Genomic DNA, 22,828 nt, shown 5'->3' on the forward strand with positions numbered 1-22,828 from the left:
GATGTGTCAGTGTTATGACACACCGTCGAAAAATCGTTAACAGTTTATATTTTATTTATACATTTTTTCCCATTGCATCGTTTTACAGAAAAGTCTTACAATAATTCACAAAAGTGTAAGTTATAAGGTCAAGTTGCAACCCCCCCCCCCAAACACACACACGCACGCACACACACACACACACACACACACACAAAGCATCCCCGCTTCCTGGTGACGCGTGTATTTTTCAACCAATCACATCATGGTGGGCGGGGCTAGGGATGAGACCGCGGAAGATTCAAAAGGAAGATGGCGGCTGAAAATGTTTCTCAAAACAAACACGAACTCGAAAAAAGGTACCAGCTTTTATTTTGTTTTGTTAAGAAAAAGAAAAAAAAGTGTACAGACTGTCATGTAAACCGTAGGCTTAGATATGTGTTTATTTGTAACCGCCTAATGTTGTGAGTCGTTATCAGGCTTGTCAGGCTTTGACAACGTAGCTAACCTAGCAACAACTTCCTCAGCGTTAGCCCGGATCTTCATCACAGCTCCGAGGCTTCCTGAACTTCAACTCGGCCTCTTTGTTTCTTTGCGACAGGGAAACAAAATGCAGCGTGTTTATCAGCCATGAAATGCCGAACTCGAGCCAACCTGTGATCTTTAATCCGGATTTCTTCGTGGAGAGACTGAAACACGAACATCCGCAGATCTTCATGGATTTGATACTGAGCAACATCACTCGGCTCATCGACCTTCCGGGGGATGAGTTTGCCCAACTCACCGGAGAGTCTGAGCCCAGAGTGCCGTCCTCCAGCGGCTTTCTGCGATCCTTGAACTTCCTGAAGCGGAAAGGTTGGGTCACCACCGTATTTTAGACCTTTATGCTTCATATCAAGCCACTCCGAGGTGTTATTGTTATAAGAAAGGGATAAATATATGTGAAGAGTGAAATTTCACTCACATATCCATATAAATAAAAGGAATGGAGACAAATTGTGGAAAAACATAGAGTAAATGAATGATGTCATGGAACAGAAAAGTTCATTCAATGCATTTTGTAAGTAACCACTTAGCAGCCATTCTTTCTCTTGAAATTTCTGATCAGGCCAAGTTGAATCAGATTTTGTATCAGGATAAGAAGATGAAAAAGTTATTGATCACATTTTTATGAATTGTAAAAGTAATGAACTGTAGTTCAGCTGCTAATGAATATTCTCATTAGTTCTCATCAGTTTGGCCATTATATTTCTCAGTTGTAATACTATAATATGATTATGTCCAGATTAAAACATATTCAGTTTATGATAACATTAGGTAAATGTGAGGCAAATGCTCATAATTTTCAAACAAGAAGATGGGAATGTTAAGCATTATGGTTGCATATGGAAATTGATTATTGGAATCATTACATATTGTAGACTAAATCCATTGCCTTCCAGACAAAGGAGTGATTTTTGGTGCTACGTTAACTGAAGAGGGAATAGCTCAGATCTATCAGCTCATTGAATACCTCAGTAAAAGTAAGTATCCCTCCATATATATATATATATGCGTATGTATGTGTGTGTGTGTGTGTGTGTGTGTGTGTGTGTGTGTGTCTTTAACCTTTTGAAAAGTTGGATTTTATTTTAAGTATTAAGGCTACAGCCTCATTCCTACTACTTACTTCTTAACTTAGCTAGAGAGCTGTGAATTAGTATGAGATCATGGTTTATTTCTAGAGAGCAATGATGTCATCCTCTGAAAGTGGACACTGGGAGCAAATGCTTCAGTCAATAATTTATCTGAAAGCACTTTGCTCCTGCTGTTTCCCTCTTTCCATTTCATTCACTCCGTCTCTCGTCTCTTATGGGCCTTTGTTCTCCTTTGTCTCCTTCACTTCATGCCTTTTGCAAATACATTGCACATTTTCTTTACTCGGTTTTTGCTCCCACTCTCCATCTTTTTTTCCCTCTCTCCTCAGACCTTCAGGTGGAGGGGTTGTTCCGTGTGCCAGGCCACAGCCTAAGGCAGGCAGCCCTGAGGGAGATGCTGAATGCTGGGGCAGAGATAGATTTAGAGACAGGCGACTTCCACCCCAATGATGCAGCCTCATTGCTCAAAGCCTACCTGGGAGAGCTGCCAGAACCTCTGCTCACACACCGACATTATCATGTGCACTTGAAGATTGGAGGTTTTGATTTACTCATACACAGATTCTTTCTTCTTAATATACATTGATATTTAATGTATATTTAGATGTTTAAGAAGTTAAATAGTAGTAACAATATTTGTCTTTGGTAGTAATTCACCTATCTCCTATGTGCAGAGCTCACCCGCTTTAATGATAAAGGAGAAAAGACAAATGTGCCTGACAAGGAACGCCAGATTGAAGCATTTCAGCTCCTTTTCATGCTGCTTCCACCAGCTAACCGCAGCCTCTTGAAGCTGCTGCTGGACTTGCTGTACCATACTGCATGCAATCAGCGCATCAACAAGATGTCTGCAATTAATCTAGCCACAATGTTTGCTCCACACATCATCTGGCCTAAAAACGTAAAGACCTTTGGTTAATTTTGTTCAACTTTCAAATTACCATGCTATTATTTTGCAGTCCACTAAACCAAATAGTTTGAAGTTTGATGTGTTTTTTTTGTTTCCCCTCAATGCTCATTCGACATGCAACTGTTTCATGTTGTAGGTGATGGCGAGTGATCTGCAGGGAAACATTGAGAAGCTAAATAATTGCGTTGCATTCCTTATCAGGCACTCACAACGACTGTTCAAGGTAAGCACCTTTCGTCTGATTCTGTGCAGCTGTTATCTTAGTTTTTAAATGTGCTTTGATTGTGTTCATACTGAAAATACCAAATATAGCATCACTGACACTGTTCTCTGTCATATAAGTAGCAACATTGTGTGTACATGTGTTTGTATTCTGGACAAAATTTTCCTTTCATTTAAAAAAACATGCAGTTATTTGAAAGTGGATACTGACAGTGGACAAAGTGGACACTTGAAGAAGAGTGTTTATGTTTACATCTCTGGTGGTGTTGCCAGGGTTACATCTGATGACCCCTTCATGACAAGTGGTGTTGTTGCCAAGGTTACAAGAAATGTTAACAGGGTAAAAATACAGATATGCTGATTTTATTCGTAAAATAAAATCAGTCCTTAAGGTCCCAAAATCAGCCAGGTTTTAGCTACCAATATATATATTTTTTTCTCATTCATATAAATTGATTATTTACTAAATATATTATAGACTCTCTAGAAGATTTGACACACCTTGCATTAGGTTGGTAATGAGTTTTTAAATATCAGCCATATGAATTTATGGATGATTTCTTTATTCCTTTAACAGAGAATGTAATATACATGTTCATTATCATTGAAGGCACCTGTATATATCAAAGAGTATGCTGGATTATACTTTACTGGATCAAAATCTCTTCAGTCAAAGGTAAGGCTTGTTTTGTCTGTAACTATGGTTATGCTAACGAAAAGTGTTAATACTACCTTTTGAAACATTTGTGTGTCTGGTCTCAATGCGTTATCTGCTAGGATGACTTTTAAAGGAACTTGTGCTGAAATCTTCTAAATACATTCTAACTATTCAGATTTCAGATTTATTTTATGTTGGTTACAAAAGGCGGTCACTCTTTTGCAAAGAGTTTGCAGTTTAAGTGAGACCAGAAAATAAATATCTGATCACATGCTAATGGCTGAACTTACTAGGATGACTTGACCTTGTGCTCTGGAACCCAAAATGGACCGATAGCTGCAGTGAAAGTGGCCCCCTCTACTCCCATCAAGAGTTCAATCGGAAGTGAGGTCAGCAACGCGTGCACTTCCAGTTCAACTGAGACTTACACTGAATCTGCTCTGAGAGAGCTGTACCAGCAGGTGAACAACATGCCTGAGTCTACCAAAAAGAAGAAACTCATCCGACAGGTATAGTAGTTCAGTGTGCCCATTGTCAAAAGGACTTCAATGCTATAACCCAAATTTTCAATGTTTTATTTTTTGTGTGTAGTTTGAAAAACAGGCTTTGCTGACTCCTTCGGCTGACTCTCGGACACGTTTCAGCAGGAGACACTGGCGTTCACGCTCTTTGGGTGGAATCATCAAGGTCTGTTGACAGTGCACTTATTTGGGGTGCCGAGTCTCACTTTTCAGATTTTAACTTGTTCTGACCTTTGACAAAAGGTTTTTCCATTCTCAGACTTGCACAGCCAGATACAATGTTACTTCTAATGGTGCAACTGAAGAACAAACAGTAAATTTCACTATATTGTGATGTTGAAAGAATACATCTGATGGATATATAGTTATCGTTGGTTGAAAAAAATGTGCTTTGAAATAACCCCTCCCCTCCTGGTAATGACATTTTGTCTACAAAACAGAGGAAGGTACTGGGAAGCCAAGAATTTACAGACAAAGAAAATAGCAGACTGCAGAGTCCTGAATGCAGCAGCTCCAGTGACTGCCAGGGAACAGAAAACGGCAGCTGTGAGGATGTGAGTATTGAGCAGTAACAGCACACAGACAGAAACACACAACAAAACACTACATGGAAATATTGTCAGTTCAACTGCCTGTGTTTTCAGTAACATCGAAGCAATCCAATTTCCACTGTCAGGGAAACATAACCACCTCCCACTGTGATGTTATGGGTTACAATTGATTGTTACTTTCTCTACATATTTGGAGAAACATTAAAGTGGAAGTATTGTCTCTTTTATTGTGACACTTCAATTGTGGGACATCATTAGTTCCTGTTAAAACTGTCAACAGCCATTGACAAGAAGTTTCATGCTAGTGGTTAGCATGAAAGTGACTCTCTGGCATCGACAGCTATGTGGCGTTTCCTCCCTACAACCTGTTATTGCATTAGCACTGACATTACCATAGTTTCATCTGTGATTTACCTGAGAGACAGGATTAAGAATGACCTATTCCTTTTTCTCCTTTTCTCCTCCCACCTCCTCCAGGATTAACTGTTTTTCCAACAATGTGGTGTTCACAACTATGGAAACGTTAGTGTAGTTGTTATCCTACATGCATGGAACCTCTCGAGACATTATCTCAAACTAAACAGTGCACTGCACTGTAGTGCTTTGTTTTGATGTTTTGTTTAGCTCTGTATTCAGTTCTTTTTCTGAGAAACCAAGGTCAAGTCTTTAAGGTTAAAAGATAACAAAAACATGTTTTACAGAGATGTTTGACTTAAGCAAAATGACATAAAACGGATTAATTGACGTAAAGTAGGATCTTTTATGCTCTACTTTAACATTCTTCTTACCCTCTTAAGTTCCCTCTTGATTTCCTTTTTTTGTCCATTTATGATGGTCTTCTTAATGTGCAAGATATATATTTATACTAATGAAATTGTTGGTATCAAGCTTTATCACTGGCTGAAACATATTATTGAATTTGAAAGCCTGAAATCCAATGTTACAGATTTATTGGTGCAATGTGATGTATAAGCTATTTAAACATAAAATTGGCTTGTAAGTTTAGTTAAATTGATGCAGTCAGTGGAGACTCACTGTTCAATACTGTATTAGAAGACTGGAAAATTCAAATATGTGCCTTAAAGTGAATATATCTTAAATGGATGATCCTGTTTAACATGAAGATTTCTCATTTCCCTTAATGTTCCCACAAGCCTTTTATTTTCATATATAGAATCCATTCAAGTGTCAGTAAAGTCAGGGGTTGAGGACTAATCAAGAATGAAGAAAAGCCAAAAGACCATATTTTTCTCCCCCCCATCACCTCAATAATTGCACTTCACTGAAATGCTTTATGCTACTGCTCTTTGTATAGGTGGTTTTGAATCATATAACTTACTTTTTCTCAGGCCAGTTGGATTTTTATGCAATGTGAAATGTTGTTTTGGGTTGTTTTTTTTTTTTTTTAGCTTTATATGCGTTGGATCTTCAGGTATTCAGTTGTTTACTGCACAATGTTTCACAATGTTCACTTTTGTTAGATTTTATAGTTTTTATGGTCTTTTTTTTATCTTTGTGATTTTAAATGGTTTGCTGAAAGCAAATGAAGTGAATCAGCTGCATTCTGCTGTGTATGTTGAATTGTGGGTTGTAAAACAAGGTGCTTTTTGGGAAAGAAATTTGCCGCTTATGTCAGCAGCGGTTCATTTTTCACTCTGCCAAGCTGTTACAATTTTACTATAATGTGATAGCAGCCTCATGGTCAACTTTAGTACCCATTTTAATATGATGTTGATGGTACTGTGAAGCTATGCAACTGTAATAAAAAAAAAAAAAAAAAAAAAAAACAAGCAGCCATTTAGCTGCATTCTGTAGCTATGTTTTTCTGTAAAATTTCCGAATATGTTCTTCGAGTAGAATGTTGAAATATGATCCTTTTATTCTCACCACTAAATCTCTGAAATGAAATTGTGTGTGTGTGTTTTTTGTTTTTGTTTTTGTTTTTTTTTTTTCAAATCAGCTGTCTGTAATGTTTTTTTTATTGAACCACAAGGTGGTGCTGTTTAGTTGCAAATAATTCAAGTCAAACCACCTAAGGCAGCTTCCCTTTGAATTGGAATTTCAAAATAGGTTTTTTGTTAAAGACAAATCAATGTGGCACAATGACTCATTTACCATAATATGCAAGCCCTTAATATTTAATAAATAATAAATAAAAAAAAATACAAGTAAATAATTTAATACAACATCTTATGTCCAAACTGTGGGCATTGCATCCTGAAAGCCATTCATACACACGTTTCCATTAAATCCCTTCATCCCTTCATTCAACTATTAGAAAACTAAATGAAAACAGAAATTTAAAGATTCCAAAAAGAATAAAATCAAATTACTCAGTAGTAAAATTGCTGTTAAATGAAATATAGTTTTCTGCTATTTACAATAAATAATTTGCCTATCTGAAATTGTTTTATGGAGTTGGGTGAGTGGACGAATGGTCAGAGTTGAGGAAGTTCTCCACAATAGGAGGAATGTTTTACTGTGTCATTATGTTGTCCATGTCAATGCATGTTTGGTATTGTAAGTATATGTTGTAAACATCTCTGAGAATGGGTCTGCTTTTTCTCATGTTCTGTAAATATACAACAGACAGCTTCTATGATCGGAATAGTATTGTTTTACAGCCAAAACTCCAGAGGGGTTTTATTTAGCATTCCTGCTCCAGAATGAGCATGATGACTGTAACATGAGTCAGACATACTGTAATCAACTTTACATTAACTGCTGTGCACACAAAGCCACATGCATATATGATGAGTGGATCTGATTTTGCTTTAAGTGTGGGCACTAAAATTCCTTTCAGATGCAGCTAATTCTGTCTAAAACTGTAGTGGAATGCTACTTATTTGTTTTGAATGATAAAAGTGCTTCATTTTAAATTCTTCTGTGGATTTGAACAGTTTTGTTCTGTTTTGTTGTTTCAACAATCAATGGATAGCAGATTACCTATTTTCTCTTTTCTGCTCTAATGGACACTTCTTTTGAAGTTGAAGTATAAATAACTTTGTTTGAATAATGCTGTGGAAGTTTCTGGAAACCAGATCTGGCCTCTTTCTATTTTCTCATTCTTTCCTTATCATGAACACTTCAATTGTATGGCAAGCATGCAGACGTGAACTTCATTCTCTTATTCATCTATTAGCAGCTGCCAGCTTGGGTTTGTTGAACCTTTGCTTCATTTATTTCGAACATTGTGTACCAGCCATAGAAAAATATTTGTTTATACTCCGCTGGCTTTGGCAATGCTGTGAATCTTCTTATTAGGTGGTATTTCACATTAATTGCAGTTTCTGCTTTCTATACTTGGAGTCAGTTGTTGTTGAGGTCTTGTGTCTTGCAAACTCTCCTCTCCCAGGCTAATTGTAAATTACTGCCATGTCCTCCCACGGCTTTGAGAACAGCAGAATAATTCCTGTTGTCTATTTGTGCGCATTCCTATCACGGCTCTGTGAGAGAGGAGGAACGTTACCCCCGCCCTCCATTACCACTAAACACCACTGTCTCCTCTTTAATTAGCCATTCATAGAGGAAAGAACTACCCCACACTGACACTTTTACTGGCACAGATGGAGCTTTTTTGTTTGAGGTGTGCATTTGTACATGTACACCTGCAGGAGCACATACAGACATATGCACATTCAAGTTCGTCAATCAACAAAGCAGTCAGATAGATATCACACAAAGTCAAGTTTTCCAGTTGAATTTTCCCAGTGTTTCTTTTTTCCCTCTCCTTGTCTGTAGGTCTATGTCAATATGCTCACAAGTGACTCTTGCCAAGTGAAGTTGAACTTTTTGGTTACGCTCCAATACGATTTATTGTATGTAGGAAGTGAAAAACAAGGCCCTGACTGAGCCTGGATTAAGGATTATTTATTAAATTGTGCAAAAACAGGGAACAAACAGCACAAATGCAGACACACTAAACTGAAAATCCGTTTTTTTAACCAGCTTAATATAAATAGTTTGTACCTATCTGCAATCTCTCAATGAATACCTAATGAATCATTCTTGATTAATGTTTAGTCAGGCACTAAATGGCACTAAACCGCTAATTTATTATTACTTCCTTGGTTGTCATTTACATTAAAAGGTTTTTAAAAACAAGGCATCACGCCCACCAAACCAACAAGTTTCAACTCAGCAGGGCTCACAACCTTCAATGTGAGCATGTAAAACTAGTAATTCATATGCATGATAGGAAAGAGACCAAAGTGTCAGTTACTGGTTTAAGTGGTTTGCAGCTGGTGATTCAGCATTATGCAAGAGCTGCCTCATTGACAAAGTGATCAGCGTCCAGAATCATAAATATCTAGGATGGAATCATTTCATACTATGTCTATAGAAAAATCTGTTCTAGGGATGAAGGTTAGGCTTGCTTCTCTTTTTCCTTGGTGACCTATCTCAGTTTTCTGGTCTTTATTTTAAAGTACCACCTTTTGCTTAATTGCGGGGATAACTGAACAATGAACTTTGGACTAATAAAACAGTTTCCTACCCACATCCAGGATACTGATATGCAGCTCCACAAACTACAAATCAATATGCATTTAAAACCTTTTCGTGAAAGCTACAATTACACTGTCAACAATGGCAACAAAATATATCCTCCAACTTTATCCAGTGTTTCAACTAAATGTCCACTGTTTGAAAGCAATATTTATTAAGAATTCCTTTTAAGTAAATAATGGCCCACAGATGGTGCTTATCATAAAATTTTCCCTTCATAACACAGTCTAGTTTATGTCTGTATTCTTTGAGTCCACTTCAGAGAATGCATGGTCCTGGCTTTAAGAAATGAGTTGTGTGCCAGTTCCTTCTATAAATCCAAATAACAGAACAGGTACGGCTACAAGTGTGTTTGTCTTTTCATTTGTATATATTAGGATATAATCTCTGCTCCTGTGCCCATGCTGTGCTTAAAATATAGTGTTGACTCACTTTTTATGGCTGTGGTCTGCCTTCCCAACAGATCATGAATATTTGTGTGTGTGTGTTTTCACCCCAGTTCTCTGCTTCTGTGTGTGTGTGTGTGTGTGTGTGTGTGTGTGTGTGTTTGTGTGTGTTGTGTGTTGTGTGTGTGTGTGTGTGTGGCCGGCCAAACTTGATCTACATGCTAAGACCCACACTTACTGATTGTTTATTCCGTCTTTTGCCTCCAAGGACTGAGGTGTTGATTCCTCTCTTTCCCAATGGACTCTCTGTCATTACATGCGCTCGTGCACACACACACACACACACACACACACACACACACACATACACATGCACATGCACTAACAGAGCCCAGTCTCCCCACAGCTTCTCCCTTCAGGCAGGGGTTATGCAGTGTCATGCAGGTTAGGTCTCCCTAGGGGTTTGCCCAGAGGCACACTGGAGAGAAAAGAAGGAGTGGAGTGAGTAAAATAAAACAGAAGAAGAGAGATGCTCAGGAGTAGATTTGTATTGTGAATAGAATCAAGGGAATGAAAGAAAGATCTCGAGAATGAGAGTGAGTTCAGGCAGGGTTCTGGTGGGGGGGTTGTGTGAAGAGGGGGGAGGAGAGGAGGGGTAGGGGTGGAGTCGGGGGCTCTGCTATTTGTAGATCCTTGTGATGGATGACTGGTGTGTGTGTGTGTGTGTGTGTGTGTGTGTGTGTGTGTGTGTGTGTATGGAAGTGAGAGAGAGAAAAAGACAGGGTTTTTTTTTTTCTTTCTGCTCTTTCCTTATTCCCTCTCTCTTCAGGCAAGCAGAGCAGAGCGGGACTGAGTGAGAGGAGGACAGAGACGCAGACGTGTGCAGACCAGAACACAGCAACTCCACAAACACAAGAGGAGAAGAGTTTGCAAGAGAAATTTCAGAGAAAGAAAGCTATTTTGTTTTTTTTTTTGTTTTTTTTGTTTGTTTGTTTTTTTTTTCAGCATCAGCAAACTGTGGTGGATATCAAGCCTACATCAAAAGAAATCTAGAAGAACAAAAAGGATTTTTACGTTTTTTATTTTTTCTTTACTGAGAGGAAAATTTTAGCATTTCTAAAAATTTTTTCCTTCTATTTGTATTCACCACACACATGAAATTATTGTAGAGGACTCGTGAAGTGTAGCAGGTCTTTTTATAATTATTTTATACAGAAAAGCAAAAAGAGAAAGGTAGACAAAGTGTAGTAGGGTTTTGTGCAAAAAGAGCAGCAGGCTGCAGAGGGTGGTGAATATGCCCGTTAGAGGTAGCTGTTTTGGGGCAGGCATGTGCAGGCTGGCCAGGCAGCCCCTCTGGATGTGGGTGGTGATGCTCTCTGCCCTGCTCATGGGCAATGCCAGTGCCTGTCCAGCCCTGTGTGCATGCAGTGGCACCACAGTGGACTGCCATGGACTGGGTCTCAAAACCATGCCAAGGAGTATCCCCCGCAACACTGAAAGACTGTGAGTATCCTCTGTACTCTATCTCCTTGTGTGTGTGGGTCTGTGTCTGAGTGTTTGTGTATGGGACAGAAAAACTCCCTGTCTGTGTCCCTCTGTTTTCTTTTTGCACTGTTTCCTTGCTATCTGGCAGAAGTGCACATGACTTATACTTTGACCAAAAGAGAACAATAGCCCTGCCTGTACAGCTGTGTGTGTGTGAGTCGGTCACTCAGTGACATTCCAGTCAGGTATAAATAGGCATGAGTGACTGAAAAGAGCAGCAGCAGATGTTGCCTTTCACATGTCCATAATTTACTTACCTGCTTGCTCATGCTCGCTCCTGTAATTTGTGAATCAAATGTTCTACTTTTTAATGTGAAATTATGAGTTGAAAAAGTTAAGTTTAAGTTTCTATTTTAGAATTATTGTGAGACAGAGCCAAAGTTTGCTATCTGACCCGTGATCATCTTAGAATGTGTGTTTTGTTTTTTTGGGGCGGGGGGTGTTTCTCATTCATATTTGGTGCTGTCCTGAGCACTCTAACTCTCTTCATCTCATCTCCCCTCTTACACACCCCTTTTAACTTTCTTCCACTCAAGGGCCAAAGACTCCCTTCTCTACCCTTCTCACTTCTCTGAATGCTCACTCCACAAATTGGTAAATCATGTAGAAAATTAAGCAATCTGCTACTCAAGTGAGTTTTGCACGAGGATCACGTAGCTGTCTTGTAAAATGTGGAGACGGGAGGGAGAGGTGAGGCAGAAGCCGGCTTGCAGATTTAAGTTTCTCTGTCTTTTCTGACATTCCTCTGAAATATTTATCAGTAAATCAAAAGTGAGGAGTGCAAGGGGAAATAGATTGTTCTATTTCAGCTTTTAGAATATCAGTCTTGAATAAAACATGCGATGGGAACAGAGGAGAGAAAGCCTATGTCAGAGGCAGCATTGGCATAGTGGGAGTTGGTTGCATATTTTATGCTTTTCATATTTAATTTCTAAGAACACCTTTTTTTTTTTTTTTTTGCTTGGCGGCCTGCATGTTTCCGGGTTGCTTATGTGAACATGCTAGTTCAACAGTGAAGCGGAGAGGAAACATGATCATTTGGCGGTTTCCTTTTACATGAATGACCATTCACACAAGAAATACACCCTGTCCCTTCACTTAAGAGCATTTCTCTGTTAAAAGTTGTTTGTGCATTTATCAGTCATGTACAGCAGAACATTTAATTGTTGTAGCATCTCTGGATGTTTTCAAGCACATGAAGCACACTCACAATGCTGCATGTTAAACATGATGTGTATAAAGGTCATGGGCAATTTATTCCTGGCTTTTTTCTGGTGCGCATGTTAGCTGCGTGTGTAGGTCATATAGAAGATAGCCATCCTCCATAGAGAGCTACTATGTAACAATAGAGGCTTTCCTCTTTATGCAGGGTGATTCATCAAGGTGATTGTGCAAGTCAACACAGTCCATGCTGTCCCTAGTGACGGTCCCATGTGCATAGGTAGATTAATGTGTATGTGTGTGGAAATTATGTTAAATTGTAGAAAGAATATCAGGGTCAAACATGAGTAATGAGTTAGTCCAATTCATATAGAAATGTCCCAGAAGTTGGTGGCCCTTGTCTTTACAACGTTTATAAGCTTTTCTCAGTAGAAATTTGTTTAAAAAAAAAAAAGTTGCAAAGACTCATGTTGCAAATTAAACTTCCCTCACTTTGATAAAAGAAGGGAGTCGGATTAGTGTTGGCATTAAAAGCAGATCTAAACATGAGCCTGCTAAGTGGAAAGGTTCACTTTGTTAGGCTGGTTTGCTGTATGTTTGAGGACATCAGTGTTTATGCACGATTGTGGATTTGTGGTCTTTATGCTTTTGGGTGGTAGGGAGTGGGGAGGGGGTTGGCTTTTGGGGGGAGCATGTGTATGTGTTTTGTTGGGGCGTGGTGTGTGTATAAAAGGTGTTGAGACAGACAGCAGAATCCCATTTGCACTTGTCAGTTTAGGTTTGGATCAGGTCTGACCCCTGCGCTGCTCAGACTGAAGCCTATAATGAGTCTGCAAGGTCCACGTGTTAAAATCACACCCTTCCTTGTACAGGCCATCGGCCGCTCCCTCCCCCTTTGCATCCATCCTCTCGCTGGAGCGCTGGCCCTGCCTCTATTTTCCCCTGTCTCCAGGCCATTTCTTTATTCATCTTCTGTGACATAATGTCACATTAACACTGTATTCACTCTGACATCAGGCTACGATAAGAGAACATCAGCATCAGTAAAGCTGATTAAAGTGGCTTTAGGCAGACAATAAAAGGTGTTAGTTAAGTGCTTTAGACAGGTATTGACCAAATTTGCAGCTTTTCTCTACCACTGGTTTGTCTCCTTAACAGCCATGCTCGTACTCAGAGTAACTGTCTCATCTTCAAATGAATTGATTTGCAAAAGCTTTGTGTGGGTGGTGGTGGTGGTGGTGTTGGTGATGGGTGTGTAGGTAGGGGGTGGGGTGTGTGAATGTGTGTGTGCCCTCACCTCACAAAAAGCCCACATATTGATGATAGGCCGTCTGTACCAGAAAATAGCCTGACTTGAGGTCTGGGGTATGTTGGAGCTCCTCCAGAATGGAGGCTGTATACCATATGTGTATGCTTGTGTACATGCCAGTATATATTTTACATTAACTTGAGTTTGTTCATAAACTTGCGAATGTGTCTCAGTGTGTGCTTGTACATGTGTGCGGCGAATAAGTAATGTTAGATGAAAACACATGAGGGTTAATGGTGTTTGAAGGGCTCTCTCCCTCGCTTCAGTAGCCTTGTATATGTATTTGGGGGGGGTTGAAGGTGGAAGATCTGTGTGTCTGTCTGTGTGTGCATGTGCCAGGGAATGCCTGCAGTGTTTTTGGCACCAGCACATAGCTGGTACAACTGACAGCTCAACGGCCACCTGATCCATAATTTACCCTGACAAGACTGAACACAGCCTGCCCACTACCTGCCAACTCTGGCTCTGTGACTAGACAAAGAATTGGGGTGAGGGGTGGAGTTGGGTTGAGAGCAGGATAAGAAGAGCCTTCAAAGCAAGCCTGGCACTATGTGAGGTGGTAATCACTAATGAAGGGATTACCGTGCAGAAGAGTGAAGAGACTTGTAACACAACCACAAAGCTAATGAATAAATAAACGAGGTTATGTTATTTATTATAAAGGGCTAAAAAGGTCTAGCTCCGAGGCAAAAGAATTTCATTGAGGTCCTTTTTTTTACAGTCTAATATATCCATCCTCAAAGCTGGCAGTCCCATGAGGGGTGATAGTGCCTGGAATGAAGATCATTCACAGAATGTTTATGCTTAGTGTAGGATTGTGAAATTACAGACCTGGGCCTCAGTCAGTTCAATTTACTGCCTGCACAACACAGCTGTGATGTTTCCTCTTGAGGACTTCTCTCCGTACTGCTGTGTTTTGAGTTTTGGTATTTTAGAGCTGCTATGTGATTTTTCTGCCCATTACAATGTGTGCGAATAAGCCCAGTTAATATTTTAGTTCCTACTGTGCATACAATATGTTTTGACTGGTCTGAAGTAAGATGTTGATCCATTGAACCGCTGATGGAGAAAACTTTAATATTTAACAAATTTTGATACTCATACTCATTTATTTCTCTTACGTCAACTAGCTGATTGACATTGACATAAATAGACTTTAGTTAATACATTTTAGTTTTAGACTGTTGACCTGACAAAACAAGACATTTTATTATATTGATTTGAGGTTTACAGTAGTATGTAATGATATTGTAACAGGCATGAATCACTGTTTTCTGAACAAGTAATCAATTCATCAAGAAACAAGCCAGCAGATTAAGTAACACTAAAAGTTTTTACTATCCATAGCCTTAAGTTCCTCCGCACCACTTTTTACCTTATACATACATGTAAAGTCAGAGTGTTGCTTTCCTTAGCTGAGTGATAGCAGACTGCTTAGCATCGAAGCCAGCTGCTGTGTGTCCAAACACAACTCAGACGTGCTGGCTCGTTCTCATGATGAGCACAGCTACTTTATGGAAGTGTTTGATTGCACTCATGAGAGCTAAGAAATGACCGGAGCACTGTAGTGTGTGTGTGTGTGTGTGTGTGTGAGTGAGACTGTGTACGTGTATGTGTTTTTTGCCTGCACTTTCTCCACTTGTGCATATCTGGCGTGCTTATAATTGATGTGTGTGTGAATGTGCATATGTGAGTGTATGTGCATGATTGCTTTACACACTTGACCAGGAGTGGCTGTATCTCAGCAGACCATGAAAATCGAATTTGGTGAATCCACCTAGATCACCTTTCATCTCTCGGAAGTTCATCTTTCCTTTTAACCCTCCTGGCTAACCAATAAGAAGCTGGCAATGGAGAGTGAAGGGGGAGGGTGATACGTGTGTGAGTGTGTGTGTGTTAAATCGATGAACACTCTCCTAACATTGTCGGTATGACTTCATAATCTACATTTCACACTAGTCAAGATGCTTTTGATGTGATACAAGCTTGAGCAGAAAATATGGAAAGCTTTTCAGATGCAAGGGTATATCAAGGCCATTTTAATCCAACCAAAATAAGGAAACAAAAAAATGAGTATGAAGTTAAAACTATCATACCTCTTTCAATAATTTTCTCCATGTATCTTTTACTCCCTTTTGTTATGTTCTCTGACTACTATAAAAAATGCCCAATAGTTGCTGATAAATCTTATTTAATATGTATCAATTAATTGACTTATTTTGAATCTAAACTGACTACTTATTTTTTGCATTTGGAGTAAACCTTGAACAGCTGTGCTGGTCACATTCAAGAAATAGAGTTGTATTTATCAGTGTGCTCAGTGGGAGACGGAAATGGATAGAGACTCTTCATTCTTTGGGATCAACAGACCGATTCTAACACACATGCAGCATCCATCAAATTACTAGTCGTCATTGCACATCTGTCAGGTCTTCCCAGTATTCTGTGAGAAATAACTGAAACTTAATAGATGTGGCAGAGCAGATGTTCTGTACACGTCATACATGTTGCAGTCAAAGTACTGAGGGCTCAAAGCGACAACAGCATTGTCACTGAGCGAACTAAAGATATAGTGGAAACCGTGAAAGACCCCTCAAGTTTCTGTTTCTACCAGTGTTCTGTGTGTGTTCTTCTGGCAGCCTATGGCAGTAACACACAGTGGAGCAGATGTTTAATTGATTCACTTCGGCCTGAGAGAGTGTCATAAGTTATCTATGTTTGGTAAGACAGTGTCTGTGAGCTACTTTCCTCCTGTGTCTTCACTTGCTCCCAGTCTTTCTTTCTATCTGTCTAGATTTTGCTTACATCAGCATCAACTACCTTGGAAAAAAAAAAAAAAAAACATGGTGACTCCTAGTCAAGGTTGTTTTTGGGGTGTGAAGGCTGGGTAAAAACAGATTCATGGGTTTGGGGGGTCCCTGACTTTAGCCTATAGTTGTTTATAAATTTAGAGAGGGTCTGCAAGATGCAGGGTTCAAGGTTTAGTGTGTGTGTGTGTGTGTGTGTGTGTGTGTGTGTGTGTGTGTGTGTGTGTGTGTGTGTGTGTGTGTGTGTGTGTGTGTGTGTGTGTGTGTGTGTGTGTGCGCACGTGTGCCTGTGGGTGAATGTGAGAGTCAAATGCATGTGTGGGATTTGCTTGATGTTTACCTTCCCTATCAGTAATCCTGCTCCTGAGGCCTGACTGAGCAGAATGAAAACTGTAAATAGCCCTTGAGGAGCCCAGGAGTCGGGAAAACACTCTCAGTCACACCAAACACACACACACACGCACTAAAAATGTACAGTGGAGGGCCTTAACTGCATGTCTGAAAGCCACATTTCAGTGGAAAGGGACTGTTTTGTTCAAGCTGAGAAGAAATCTAAACTCTTGGTGTGGATAGAAGTGTTCCAGTTGGGTTTAAGAGTGTGTTGTTTTGGTTATGGTGGTCTGGCCTGTCTTGGTCTCTCTCTCTCTTCCTCTCCCTCTTGGAGTGTGAATTTGCTGTGAGCCTGGATGGTACTGGCAGTTCCTGTAGCCCGGTGGACCAACTAGTATGTAGGTCACTTTCTCCTCTCACTCGATCAGCCATCAAGGCCTCATGTCTTCACTGACGTTTCCCAGACGGCTCGTCAACTCTTCACAGCTCCCCAGCTACTCGCAACACTCCACCACACTTCTCCACTCCGTCACTTTTAGGCAGCTAACAACACTGTCAGAGTAGCTGTCCTTTTTCTTTTTTTTTTTTTTGCCCTCTCTCTCTCCTCCTCCTCCTGCATGTTTCACGGCTGTCATGTCCATATGCCGTAGAGTCTGGCAGCTTCGCAACCTGTTCAGTCCATTCATTAGGGAGAGCACGTGCTGATCTGGTCAAATAGTGTTATCACTGTGTTATTGTGATTAATCAGCATCAGTGCTAGGGCTGCGCAAGACCTCAGGCTTCTGGTAGTCAGATTGTTTCCACAGTGAGGAGTTTGAGCAATGCTGGGCCACCGATCCTCAATCAGCCGGCTTCTGTCTTCCCTGCCAGGCTAAAGCTGTTCAGGACAAATGGTCCTGTGGTGCTGACAGCAGCGATACAGAATGGCTCCATTGCAAAAAAGGGACCTTAATAAGTCATTTAATTCTAGAGTCAGAACAGGAGAAAGGTGACAAAATGCATTTACTTAAATTAAATCTAGAAGTTTGACCTCTAGGTGGATTACAATTTTGCCATTTCAGTTTCTCCTTGGCTGCAGGCTGAAAGAACAGCAGCATCAGAGGTAATGTGCAGCCATGAGGATTATCATCAGACTAGAGGGTGAGTTTTATGTCTCGACAGACATACCGTCAGTACGAATTGCATTGCCAGTTGTTTTGTGGAATATTGGCACAATCAGTGACTGACCTTTGTGAACCATGTCTAGCCTCAGCATAGGGCAGATTTTCCCATAGTAGGCAGAAAAAGAGCATGACCACAACATTCTTTGTACTGTATGAGGAAGCCGTATAGTTTATCGCTGAAGAACAGGCAGCTTTCACAAAATTCTTCATGTGTGATGAGCCTATATGGAGTGGTCTGCCTTATTGTGTTATGTAAGTAACTGAATCATCATTTTGACACCTTCACTGTCCTTCTGCATCTGTATTCATTTAAGTTTTATGCATCTCTGCATAAATCGATAATGTTGGTGAAAAGCAGCACTGCCAGCAGTAGTTTCTCTCATTACCGTTATGTTACCAGTATGCATTTTGCCCCACTGAGCTCCCGACAGAACACAATTGGCTTTCCCGGAGGCACTGTTTGTGTACATCCTACTGGGTGGGCTTGTGTGCCTTCCTTGATTCAGTATATTTTTCTGCTCTTTGTGTATGTATGTAAGGAACAGAGCACATGTGGTCATTTCTAGCTGCATGAGTGTATCTGTGTGGAGACTTTAGTGAGCAAGTATGTTTGCTTATCCTCCCTTCAGTCTGCCGATTTCATTTTATGTAATATTGCTCAATTTGAACCAGGTTCCCTTCAGCTAAGGGACCCCAGCAGCTGGCAGAAATAAACATAATGAGTTTTTCAGCATTGTAGCAGCAGTCTGAGTCCCTTTGAATTATAGAGATGTAGAGTGGTGGAGTGTAGCTGCCTCGTGTCCACCCAAGGGAAGGTGCACCAGGAAGTATTCTCAGGCATCAATCAGATCGGGCTGGTGGATAAAAAAGGATTAGATAGTGATGTCATAAATCCACTTGCTCTCCAGGAAGTGTGTCAGCACTGGGGATCCTTACAGAGTTTCCAGAGGATGGAAGAGATTTGACTGAAGCGGTTAGAGGTGGAAATCCTTCGCTGTAGGAACTGGGAATGATACCTAATAATTTTCAGCCTCCAAAGTAATGCTGAAGGACTGTAATGTGAAAACCTGCACAAAGTCAGTACTACAAAACATCTGTATATGAAAGCAGTGAGCATGCCTTTGCAGCTGTGCCAAAAGCCATTTCGTAGGTCCCTTTGATTTAAAACAAAGAAAATAGTATCAACTGATATTCTAGCTAATAAACAGCAGATTTTCTTTTAGTCAGTCACAATATATTACAGTATCTTTACTTAATATGAAATCAACACAGAGACGACCACCCTGATTCTCCAGGCTGTATGCAGAGTCCAGATTTTCTTATCTTTCTGTATTTAGCACCCACCTTAATTCGTACATCTGTGTGCAGGACTTAGCGGCAATGTTCAATGACCATTTAATTTGCATACCACTGATACCTGACTGTGCATGCACACACAAACGTTACTTTCTGGTCATGAAACTATGTGAATCCCAGCCACTTTCCATCAATCAGCAATAGATCATCCCGTCAGACTGGTGAGTAACTTGGTAGCCAGAGTACTCCCTCAAGTCAGCAGGTCAGGTCAAACACTGCAATCTTTACCACATTGTGTGTGCGTGTATATGGGCCATGCACTCAAATCAGAAAGCTATATAAAAGGGGCCTCTTTAAATGGAGTTTGAAGGTTCTATGCAAAATGCATGCGTAGAGTAGTTTATTTCATACATGTGCATTTTACTCCTCCACTGCAGAAGGCCATGTAAACATACATGAGTCACCAGTCCCTGAGGCATGTGAACCTCAGCAGAACATTATTGGGCAATTTTCAGGACCCATTTATATCCTGGCCATTTAAAGGACTTGAACACATTGCAGGATTTCTTTTGCAAAATGCCAGTGGAAAAGGTTAGAGTATGTCAAATACAGTGTGGATCCTGACTACTTTAGACTTCGTTGGATGCTGGTGGCCTTTGAGCATTGCTTAAATGTCAAAGCATGGCTGAACAGCTGCCTTCTCATGATGAGCTCTTACAGCAGGATAAACCCCCATCCTCTGACGGAGTTTCCAGGAACAGCACATTCAGTTCAGATACAAAATCTCAACTCACAAAATACTTTGAGATGGTGTTGCGGGGCAGCTTTGATTACTCAGCTCTGGAGTACACGCTGAAACTATGGCATGTCTCTTTTACAGGATAAAGCAAGACTTCATTGCTGCAGGAGAAAAGTGTGGTTTCACTTGTTTACGTGTGAGTCATTTTTCCACATACCCCCCTCCCCAATCTCTCGCTTTATCATCTCTTTTCTCTCCTTCCATCTTCCAACCTATTTCATGTCCTCCGGGTGTCATCTAGAGTGACCACCCTGAAGATAAGACACTAGAAATCCTGAGGCGTGTGTGTGGATGCGTGTGTGTCTATCTGCGTAAGCACCTGTAATGAGCACCACATGTGTGTGCATCGAAGCCCAGGCTAATGAAGCACAGTCCATTATTTATTTCCTGTGGCCCTGTCACTTGGCCTGTCGATGCACCTGTGTACACATGCGCACACACATACACACACCATCTGTCTGTAATGAACGTTCTTTTTCATACTGCATAGCACTACAGTCCCCGGAGTGGTCATTAGACGAAAGAAGGAGAGAGTGACTGAGGGAGAGAGACCGGTGCTTTGGGCGTAGATTTGGAACCGGTTTTTTGGTTGTGCTTTGAGGGTTGGGGGGAGTTAGGGAGGTCAGTGTGGGGTGGACCCATAATGCTTAGAAAGTGCAGTAGCACAGAGAAACTCTGAATATTTTGATTTTGCTCAGCACCTGGGTGGTTTCTATGGTTGGTGTGCTTTTCCTTCTTTCTTTTCCTTCTGTCATGAAAATACAATGTGTTACTGAGGTCAAATATGAATCTTCCACAGTGTTCTGCAAAGAAATAAAGCAGTACTGTCTTATATCAGCAGAGGTAACTGAATCCACCAAACCACTGCGGGTGCTGCAGACAAGTTCAGCATGCTACACTGGAGTTATCACATACACAACCTATTGGAAATATTTATTGTCAGCCAATAGATGATGGATAACTTTTAAGAGCCCAAAAGTAAATCTAAAACCTCTGTTTTTCAGCCATTTTTTCCTTCCCTTCTTTTTCAATGACGGCCAGCTCTCAGCAGGAGGGTGCTCTCATTATATCCACAGCACTTAGCTTTCTGGCCTTGTGGCCCTACCCAAATCCCCTCCGCTGGCTCCTCCTAATCCCCACCAACAGTAGAAGGACATGGCAGACACAGAGAGGGGGGTTGTTGGTGTTGGTGGGAGAGGGCTGGAATAGAAAGACAAACAGGGAGCTCAAATGTGGCTTCCAGTTTAATGGGATTTCTTCATATCTCCCACTAGTATTAGAACTAAACGTGAACTTACCTCTAACACAACCTTTCTTGTGCCGTCCAACAATGTATATAACATTATGTGACATTGCATTTAATTTAGACACCAGAAATTAAATATGTTCCTGGCATATATTACACCAGCAGTATGCTTTAACAATCAGCTTGAGGTGCTGTGTGTGTGCACCATGTATGTGTGAAGTGATGCAGATGTGAATTTGACTCATGTATCAGTAGACAAAGATGCTTCCATGCCATTGTATTCTCTTTTAGCCATTAAAACTGAAAAGGCCCCAAGAGAGAATAAAGATTAATTATTTTTTTACAATTTTTTGTGTCTGTCTTGACAGGGAGCTGAATGGGAATAACCTCACACGCATCACCAAGAGTGACTTTGCTGGACTCAAGTATCTCCGAGTTCTGTAAGTACTTTGCCGTCCTGTTGACGTGAATGACAAGTTCACTGTCGGTGTATCTGCGGTGCCCATCCATGTCAGTTTATCTGTTTGTGTCTACCAGAGCTTGCAGTTCACAAATTGTACAGGTTTGCAGCTCAAATTTGCATAAACTCAGTGAAGCATAGATGTTTCTGTCAAGAGTCCTACTCAGGAGTACATTAAGCTGCTGAGTGACTGAGTGCAAGTAGCGATGTAATGGACTTCTCTCTCACTACATACAGGCTGCTGTAATAGCACTTATTGTCCCTTAGACACACACATGCTCACTTGCCCTCTGTTCCCACACATCAACATGTAATGTGTACACAAGCACAAGTCCTAAATAGGCTCTCAACACAGTTAACACATTCAGGTGAAGCCATTGACTCCCCCCATGTTAAAATTTAAAAGCACTTGTAGCTGTACAAGTAGTTATACAAGTGTCTATGTGTATGCACAAATTTGTGTGAGGTGCCATTGGTGATAAAAACACTGCCAAAGGGGAAGCTGTGTAGACCTGAACACATTTGAAATGTAACACGAGCTGCACATAATTCCTACTACCCAGCAAAGCCTGACGATTTTCAAGCCTTCTCCTTATTCACCCATCCCCCCACTGCCCCCTGTTTTGTTTTTTTTCTCGTTTGCTCCCACTCCTCCTTGTCCCCTCTTGTCCTCCAACGCATACCTCCTTTTCTGCACCATCTTCTACCCCCATGTGAAGGTGAAATACCTTCATGTCACCAACTTGCCTCCAGCAAGTAAGAAGGAAACAACTCCTTGCAGGGGGATTAGAGACAGAACTTCCTTTGCAATAAAAGCTGGATTCTCTCGCACCAACGTTCAGCTGCGCATAACACTCACTCTTTCTGAGATTTCAGACAGGATGTATGATTAGTGCAATGGAGTTGAAGGGCATGTCTGCATGCGCAGTCTGCCTCCTGTGATCTTTCTGGGGCAGCAGCCACAAGACTAACAGCAGGTTGACCTGTGATCCTGCTGACCCCTGAGCCACCCTCAGAAGGAACTAAACAGGAACAGAGGTTTATCTTTACAGTCAGCTGCCATTCATCCTGTCAGTCTAAAATCAACACAGCTGATTTACCATCATTCATCTGACAAAGGAGTCTGGGGCTGTTCTGGATCAGTATTGTGTGTGTGTGTGTGTGTGTGTGTGTGTGTGTGTGTGTGTGTTTTTGCGTATATGAGGAAAAATGGGACAATAGAGAAATAATCTGGGGAAAAATAGATCAGAGAATTTGAAGGCTACATCCCCTCAGACAGTCTGCAGGAAAAAAAACTTTTCTTTATTCAAAAGTACTCATCACATTTTTTTTTCCACTTCCA

The 22,828-nt window shown here is 40.7% G+C and overlaps 2 protein-coding genes across 4 annotated transcripts in view; both read left to right on the forward strand.

Moving 5' to 3' along the window:
- Positions 1 to 279: 279 nt before the first annotated feature.
- LOC115055071 (rho GTPase-activating protein 19-like) lies at positions 280 to 6,265 on the forward strand. The gene is made up of 11 exons (XM_029520521.1): positions 280 to 338; positions 581 to 834; positions 1,422 to 1,502; positions 1,946 to 2,155; positions 2,291 to 2,517; positions 2,663 to 2,749; positions 3,359 to 3,424; positions 3,700 to 3,915; positions 3,998 to 4,093; positions 4,368 to 4,481; positions 4,956 to 6,265. The coding sequence occupies exons 1-11, from the start codon at positions 292 to 294 to the stop codon at positions 4,959 to 4,961; spliced, it is 1,404 nt and encodes a 467-aa protein (XP_029376381.1). The 5' UTR covers positions 280 to 291; the 3' UTR covers positions 4,962 to 6,265.
- A 4,104-nt stretch (positions 6,266 to 10,369) lies between these two features.
- slit1a (slit homolog 1a (Drosophila)) overlaps positions 10,370 to 22,828 on the forward strand; it is an 81,866-nt gene continuing 69,407 nt past the window's right edge. For all 3 annotated transcript variants that reach the window (XM_029520842.1, XM_029520844.1, XM_029520843.1), the window contains exons 1-2: positions 10,370 to 10,873; positions 21,395 to 21,466. In XM_029520842.1, coding sequence (XP_029376702.1) covers positions 10,665 to 10,873; positions 21,395 to 21,466 — 281 coding nt within the window. In that variant the 5' untranslated portion in view covers positions 10,370 to 10,664. The remainder of the gene's footprint in view (positions 10,874 to 21,394; positions 21,467 to 22,828) is intronic.

Source organism: Echeneis naucrates, chromosome 15, assembly GCF_900963305.1.
Source record: "Echeneis naucrates chromosome 15, fEcheNa1.1, whole genome shotgun sequence".
In the NCBI taxonomy this organism is placed as follows: Eukaryota; Metazoa; Chordata; class Actinopteri; order Carangiformes; family Echeneidae; genus Echeneis; species Echeneis naucrates.

Bases quoted from the DNA above. Each gene is read 5' to 3' on its own strand.
- LOC115055071 (XM_029520521.1), top strand. From the start codon at position 292: ATGGCGGCTGAAAATGTTTCTCAAAACAAACACGAACTCGAAAAAAG. The intron at 2,156-2,290 runs GTTTTGATTTAC...TCCTATGTGCAG, and splicing joins TGTGCACTTGAAGATTGGAG to AGCTCACCCGCTTTAATGAT. The intron at 4,094-4,367 runs GTCTGTTGACAG...TCTACAAAACAG, and splicing joins CTTTGGGTGGAATCATCAAG to AGGAAGGTACTGGGAAGCCA.